The 7,743-nt window shown below is 51.9% G+C and overlaps 2 protein-coding genes across 2 annotated transcripts; both read left to right on the top strand.

Annotated features, from left to right (window-relative positions):
• Positions 1-72: 72 nt before the first annotated feature.
• Positions 73-888, top strand: ENH_00016480 (OSJNBa0079C19.6 protein, related; the record flags this gene model as incomplete). Its single annotated transcript, XM_013584392.1, has 1 exon — positions 73-888. One exon carries the CDS (start codon positions 73-75, stop codon positions 886-888), a length of 816 nt encoding a protein of 271 aa, XP_013439846.1.
• A 595-nt stretch (positions 889-1,483) lies between these two features.
• ENH_00016470 (hypothetical protein) lies at positions 1,484-3,948 on the top strand (the record flags this gene model as incomplete). Its single annotated transcript, XM_013584391.1, has 3 exons — positions 1,484-2,939; positions 3,332-3,483; positions 3,646-3,948. The coding sequence occupies 3 exons, from the start codon at positions 1,484-1,486 to the stop codon at positions 3,946-3,948; spliced, it is 1,911 nt and encodes a 636-aa protein (XP_013439845.1).
• Positions 3,949-7,743: the final 3,795 nt, after the last annotated feature.

The raw sequence follows: 7,743 nt of genomic DNA, 5'->3' as shown, positions 1-7,743 counted from the left end.
GCAGCTATATTCCTACGCCCGCCTCCAAGGAGGTATAAGTCCCACGCGAAGACTAAGGCGAAGGCGCGGATAATGTCGCTCGTTCGTCAGGCGGCGGCCGACACAAATGATCTCAGGACTCCATTGCACGGTTTGCATCTCATACTGGCTTTGCCCGAAGCCTGTTCGGCAGTGCCCTTAAGGCTCTCGGATGAATGGCAAGGCGCGCTTTGTTGCGCATTAATTGGGAATCAACCCACGTCCTCCGGCTACCGTAGTCCTTTGGCCTCAACCGCCTCGGTGGCAGCGGAGAGTGACGAGGAGTCTCCCTGGCCCATGGCAAAACTCGAGCACACTCTGTTCGACGAATGGATAACTTCGCCAGAGGCGAAGGATATTCCATGTGAGGTTGCCCAGGTGTTGCACGAGTATCGAGCGGTTTTTCCCGATACCTTACCTAAAGGATTACCGCCGAAGCGCCCTCATGATCACCATATTCTCCTTGTGCCTGGAAAACTCCCAGCGAGATCTGCAATATACCGTATGACCCCAGATCAGCTCACATTCCACAAACAGGAGCTAGCTAAATTATCGGACAATGGTAGGATCGGCCCGACCTATTCGCCTATTTGCTCTCCTACAATCATGGTGGACAAACGTGATGATGACTCCGGGGAGCGGAAGATGCGTATGGTAGTTAATTACCAGGCTCTGAATGCCCTTACAGTAGCTCCTGATTTTCCATTACCTCCCATTCAAACCACTCTGGAGATGCTGGGAGGCGCCAAGTATTTTTCCACCTTGGACCTTGAAGCAGGATTCCATCAAATACGTATGGCTAAGGAAGACCGATGGAAGACGGCTTTTCGTTCCGTTCTAGGGATATCGAGTCATGCCGTTTGGCCTTAAGGGTGCTCTAGCTACGTTCCAGGCCAAAGTTAATGCCTATTTACAGCCTTTATTAGGACAGGGTGTTATTGCATACCTAGATGATATACTTATTTATTGTTCCGACCTCTCTGGACACGTTTCCCTCCTGCGATAAGTTCTCAGTGCTTTTCTGCAGAATCAATTCTACCAAAAATTCCGCAAGTGCAAGTTCTCTAGGCAAGCAATCACATATATGGGTTATACCATCACTGCCGAAGGCATCAAACCTGCTGAAGACAAAATCGAAGCTATCCGGCACTGGCCAGAGCTGCTGGAAAATGAAACGCAAGTGCGGCAGTTCCTCGGCACCATAAATTACTGTCGCACGACAGTACCTGATTATGCCGACGTTGCGCGGCCTCTGGTTTATCTTACACGTAAAGACGTTAGTTTCAAATGGACAGAACTTCACACAAAGGCTGTATAGCAGCTTAAACAGCACTTGATCGATTTCACTACATTACAAGTTCCTGACACAACGAAACCTTTCGAGTTATACACGGATGCCTCTGGTTATGCGATCGGAGCGGTTCTAGAACAAGAAGGCAAGCCCATCGGTTTCCTCAGCAAAGTTATGAACCCCACACAACAGAAATACTCAATCTACGATCAGGAAATCCTAGCGTTGGTCACGGCCCTGGACAAGTGGTCTCATTCACTCCGTGTCGCAAAAGTTACAGCTCATACAGATCACCAAGCTCTTACGCATCTCCAGCAACTCCAAGCATCGAAGCCTCTGCGCGGATGCACCACCCGGTGGCTAGATTTCCTGGCCCAGTTCCCGGATTTACAGATCACTTATGTTCAAGGAGCGCGAAATCAGGTGGCTGATGCCTTGTCTCGCCTTCCGGGTCTCTCTAACACCTGCTCGCAGGACACACTAACGACTCCGTTTATGCTTGTAGTAGAACAAACGCGTGCGGCTCCTCGCTCTCGCGGTCGGCCGGCCAACTACAGGGAGCTCGCCGGCATTCGTTCCCGACGATCCAGACAACGCACCTTGCCATCAACACTTTCAACCCCTCCGCCTGAGCCCAATCCAGAGGCGGAACATCCTACACCTGCAACGAAGACACGAGCTGACCCTCCTGAAGCGCCTGAATGGCCGCATGCTTACTCGAACTGTCCTGTTTTCCGCGCTCCCTACGAAGTCGCTGTAAAACAACCAGGAGACGCTATACAGATAGAGTTTCGCAATCGTCACGTCACCTTTCGCTATGTGCCATCTTACTTGCACAATTGTATCCATGGACTACGGCGAATGTGTGTTCCACAGTTCCCTGAGTTCCTTATGCATATCTTGCACTCACATCAAGACCATGTGACAGCCGGCCATCGAGCCCAAAAGAAGACCCTCACGGCTCTGCGCAAGCACTACTACTGGCCAGGGATGCGTGCTTACAGTACTGTGTATGTGTATCCTGTACTCACTGTTGTGCGACTAAGTCTCCGAGCCAGAAACCTGCAGGCCTTCTCCAACAACTATTCATTCCTTTTGCATCGATGGGCACACGTGAGCCTCGATTTTATCACGAATCTTCCCCTTACGACGACAGGGCACGACTCGATTCTCGTGATGGTCGACTCTCTGAGCAAGGTGGCTCATTTCGTTCCTGCGAAGAAGTCATTCACAGCAGCAGACACCGTGGAGCTTCTCGCAGACCGTCTTATCCGCTACCACGGATTTCCAGAGGTAGTCATATCGGACCGCGACTCCCGCTTCCAGTCGAACCTCTGGCAACAACTATGTCACCGCTCCGCCAAGTCCTCTTCCTACCATGCGCAAAGCGACGGTCAAACAGAAAGGGTTAACCGCACACTGGAGCAGATGCTTCGTACCTACATCCAGTCTGACGAACGCGAGTGGGAGCGTTTGCTTCCGGCCCTGGAACTTGCCTACAACACGACAAGCTATTCATCCACCGAGCTCTCTTTGTATCACACTGCGTTCTCTGCAGCGTCTACGATGCTGCAATGCCCACAACTCGGGTGTTCTAAGAAATATTCTCAACTACTGACGCATCGGTCTCGTAACGTCTACAAATGTATTAAAAAGACCGCTTTTGTTTCGAGTTCCCAAACCCATATTTTCTTAAAAGTCGCTTCTTCTTGTTCTTGCTGTTCTGGTTCGGTGAGGATGTGACGCGTACCTGTGCCGGCGTTGTCGGCAGCCTTAATCTTAGAGCATTCGCAGGCATTTCTAGTCTATACACGTTAATCTGTTAATAAATTGCATCTGTATTTCACTAGTAAGACGTCACGGCGCTCAATCCGCGTCTCAACCTCTGAAGCGCCTGTAGGTCATTAGTTAGCTATCCTCTATAGGTCATTAGCAAGCCCCATTGTAGTGCCGGCGCACTACCCTCTTCCTTCGAGGTGATCGGCGAGAATGCGCTGACTACTGCGAATCTTGATATCGCAGGCGCGTTAGCCACCACGCTCACTCCTCCGATGACTAAGCTCTTCCGGCAGCTCTGCGACAGGGCGCAGAGCCACATACAGAAGGCAAAATGGGAGCAGAAATACTACGCAGACAAAAAGCGCCGAGCTGTGGAGTATGCAGTGGGCGACAAGGTTTGGCTCAGCAGCAAGCATCTACTGGCTTCATCTAGCTGCCCTGAGTTCGAACCCCGTTACCGAGGACCCTTTGAAATCGTTGAACGAGTAGGCGCCGTCGCTTACCGCCTCGCTTTACCTCCTACTTGTAAATGCCACAACGTTTTTCATGTTTCGCAGTTAGTTCCCCACCTCCCCGGCCCTCCAGACTTGGTTCCCCAGGAAGCCGATACCGTCTGGCCCCCTATCCGCGATGCGGCAGGCAATCCGACAGAGGAGTATGATGTCGTTTATATTATGGACCGACGCGGCTCAGGCGCCGACGCCCAGTACCTCGTCAAGTGGCGCGGCACCACCGAAGATCAAGCCACGTGGGAGCCCGCTAACCACCTAACAGGATGTCAGGCTTTGCTCCGTGCTTGGCACTGCCGTCAGAGAAGACGTCTTCAGGATCGAAAAAATCTTGCTCCTTCCGAGGCCTAGCGGTTTGGGTCCGTCAACTGCCGCCACAGGACGGTTTTCAATGATGAGGGGTGGGAGGAAGCGCTGCGCACCGTATGCGCTCATGGCATTAGTTTCAGAAGGGAAAGATACTCAAAAGGCAGAAATAATGTGTTCCGGGTAGGCCCGTTCAGTCCGGAAAGGGGGGAAGTTGTACTGCGCAGGCACTACAATAGGGCTTGCTGGTAACCTATAGAGGATAGCTAACTGATGACGTATAAGCGGTTAAGAGGTTGAGACGCGGACTAAGTGCCGCAACTTCTTTCTAGTAAAGTAGAACAGCAATTTATTAGCAAAATACCACGTATAAACTAGAATTGTTTACGAATACCCTAAGATTGGGGCTGCCGACAACGCCGGTACCGGTGCGGGTCACCTCCTCACCGCGCCAAGAAAGCAAGAACCATGATGAGCGACTTTTGTGAAATGCGGTTTTGGAAAATTGAAACAAAGCGGTATTTTTAATGAATTGGTAGACGTTACACGACAGATGTGTCGGTAGTAGAGAGGATTTCATAGAATGCCCAAGTTGTGGGCCAGGTTGCTACCTGTAGTCGCTGTAGAAAACGCGGTGTACTGCACTGTGCCTCTGTCGACTTTATTCATTCATCCAATAGTGTGTGCTCTAGATTTGCCGTAGACCAGAGAGACTCCTCCTCATCACTCACTGCGGTCGAGGCGGCAGATACCAGAGAACTTTCCCACCCGGAGGATGCCGGTCAATTTCCGATCAACGGGCACCATAGGGCGCCTTCCCATTCGTCCAACAACTTCAGTGCCACAGACAAACTAGCTTCTGGCGAAGCCAGTATGAGGTACAAACCGTGCAGTGGTGCCCTGTGAATCTTTGTGTCAGCATTCCCTTGACGAACGACCAACGCTATCCGAGCCTTCGCCTTTGTCTTGGCATGCGACTTATATCTTTTGGGTGGTAGGCGTAAGAATAGGGCATCCTCTTCCGCTGAAATACCCGCCACTTGATCGGTCTATATCTCGTGCACTTGCTCAGCAGGGGTCCTTGAGTGTACTACGTTAGGGCTGTCTCCCTGCAGCTTTTCTTCACCAGTCTTGACGGCCGGTAGTTCGAGCCAGTTGCCGTTCACATAGCTTCTCAGCTTCTCTGATTGGAAACATCAGGACACCTTGTGTTCAGTCAGCCAATCCAACACCAGTACTAAGTCATAAGGAACGGGCCCCACGAAGGAGTCTCCCGAGAAGCGTGCATGTCTGGACCACATCGTCAACCCCGTCACGGCAAGATCAACGCTCAGTTGCCCGCCGGTAGCGACTGTGAACCTGCCCTTCTGGACGTCCCCGCACCTTGAGCTGGAGCCGTTCGGCTGTTTTAGGACTAGTGAAACTTATTGAGGGGCTTGCATCCAAGAACGTCTCACATGGACCCCCTGCCACCTCAACTTGGAGTACCGCGTCCGCACCTACATAACACAGTGCTCCCCCGTGGTTATAAGTCGCCTTCGCACAAGTGTCCCGCCACCACTACGGCACAGTCTCTGTTGAGCCTTCTTCTGGTTCCTCTGTAGGCTTCCCGCTGCTGTCCGTCTTCTCGCACGGAGTGTCTTCCCTCGGGATCGGTGCAGGCACGAACTCGCACCGCGTTTCCGATGGCAGCTGAGCTCTTTGCGCTTCCTCACCTCTTGTATTAGCTCTACCCTCCGTGTTGAGTAGTTTTGCACGTTCGTCTCCAACCACGCATGAAGCCTGTCCTTTAAACGTCCTTTCCTCTCCGCGCTGGGGCGGGTGGGCCGTTTACTGGTCTTGCCCTCTGTCTCACTCCTGCGTCAGTCTTATGTAGGGTAGTCCCGAGCATAATGTCGCACACTTCTACACTTTTTACAGGTCTCCCCCCAACGCTTGGTACGTTCTCTCATGCTGGGACAAACGCGTGCCGGGTTTCCTCGATCCTGATACTCATAGCAGTTCCCTGGTTTTCTCCCAGACCGATTTTCGCTCTTCTGGTTTTTGCTGAGTCCATTTGCCTGGACAGGCGCTCTGATGGCTTGAAAGGTCCTTTCGCGCAGCTCTAGCGCTGTCTGCTTAGGCACGTAGAGTCGCACTGCGGCTGTCGTCTCTCGCTCCCAGGAGGATTACTTCACGTGCCCATTACTGGTTATGAGAAGATGAAGGTTTGGTGGCGGCGCTGTGCAAAAATGCTGAGTGAGTTCTTCGGGGATGAGCCCCACACCACGCTCCGCTACAACTGCAAAGTAGTCCATGTACTCCTTAGGGTTGCCTGTCCACCGTACCGTAGCCGAGTCCGTCAACAATTGAGTCTGTGATATTGCTTTGTCCAACTGTTCCAAAAGCCTGCGCTGTGCCGCCTCCCAGTCACTTAGATCGGCATTCCGCCGCAGATACATCCAATAAATCAGGGCCGGGCCCACAATGTGGTCAATATGCGTGCTGCCCCAGTTACGGGGATCTTATCCCATCTGTGTGTACCGTCGTTCAATGCGCAGCACAAATGCCTGCATAGTGCTGCCGTCTTTTGGAAGAGTCGGGAACTTTGCATCCGATGCCCAGGGCCACCCCAGAGCATTCTTCATCATAGCCATCGCGGAGTGGAGTTGGTTCCACATAACACATGGACTGTTCCCTCGCAGGCCGCCAACACTGTGTACAGCGGCCACCTGCGAAGGCGTCTTTCTTACGCCCATGAGGCCGCTATGCTACGTTGGGTTTCGGAGTAGCATGACGATGTTGGGCCGGTGGCCCGCTGGGCATTCTACTTGAGGAGATTGCAGACGCCTCCTGTTAAGTTGGACCGATAGCGTGCCCGTTGCGCAGGTGCATCCCTTACTGATCTAAGCTGTCTAGGTATGAATCATTACGGCAAATATTGTAGGTGTTACTACTCTTAGGTCCGGAAAAGAAAAGAATTATATCCCGGAACAGCCCCCCAATGTAGTGCACAGAGTTCTCCGCTGCTACTACGTTACTACATGGCCCACGAATAGTGCGCCCGCGTGACAAATCCTGTATATTCGACTCATATCTCACAAAACAATACCAAATAATCAACCAACTGCCATCCTTCGAATTTGTCAATCGAGCTTTCTTTAAAAATCCCCAATCGTAGTTCTTGCTTCCTTGGCCCGGTTGGGACAATGCTCCGCACCGGTGCCGGCGTTATCGCCAGGCCCAATCTCCAGGCATTCACAGACACTCCTAGTTTACACATGATAGCTTGCTGATAAATTGCCTTACTAGTAAGAAGTTTCTGCCCTCTTTCAGCGTGTTAACATCTTGTAAGTCACCAGCTAGCTATCCTCTGAAGGTCACAAGCCCTATTTGTAGTGCACAGCGCCTACTGCTGCGACTATGCTGCTACCTGCCCCTCGAGCAGGGCCTATGATCGGCACCTAACGTTGGCCCATTTCCTTGAAACTGTAGCTTATATATATCGAAATACAGTTATTCTTAAGTTTCTAAAATCTGTTGTGGTTCGATTCGCCCTACTCGGGGTGCTCGCTTCCTAGGCGCTCTGGGGAGGATGTAGTGAACAGCCGTCCAGCACTGTTACTACGTATGGTCCCAAGACAAGCCCGACTTAGGTGAGCGCTCGGCTCTGTCAGTCGAAGGTACCTGATTAATAACTAACAGCTGTCTGAAACCTTAATCGACCTTCTTCGATGGAGTTCATATCATTTCAAGGTGAGGAAAATCCCAGAATAATAGAACTGAGAGCTGACCCTCACTGAGGGTCAGCGTCCGAGTCGCGTCACAGCACCAGCCTCGCGCGCTGCCCCGCTGAGGAGT

Source organism: Eimeria necatrix, genomic scaffold (assembly GCF_000499385.1).
Source record: "Eimeria necatrix Houghton genomic scaffold, Enh_scaff152, whole genome shotgun sequence".
Lineage (NCBI taxonomy): Eukaryota > Apicomplexa > Conoidasida > Eucoccidiorida > Eimeriidae > Eimeria > Eimeria necatrix.
Note: the sequence above shows the minus strand (reverse complement) of the source record. Positions and strands in the feature narration are given on the sequence as shown.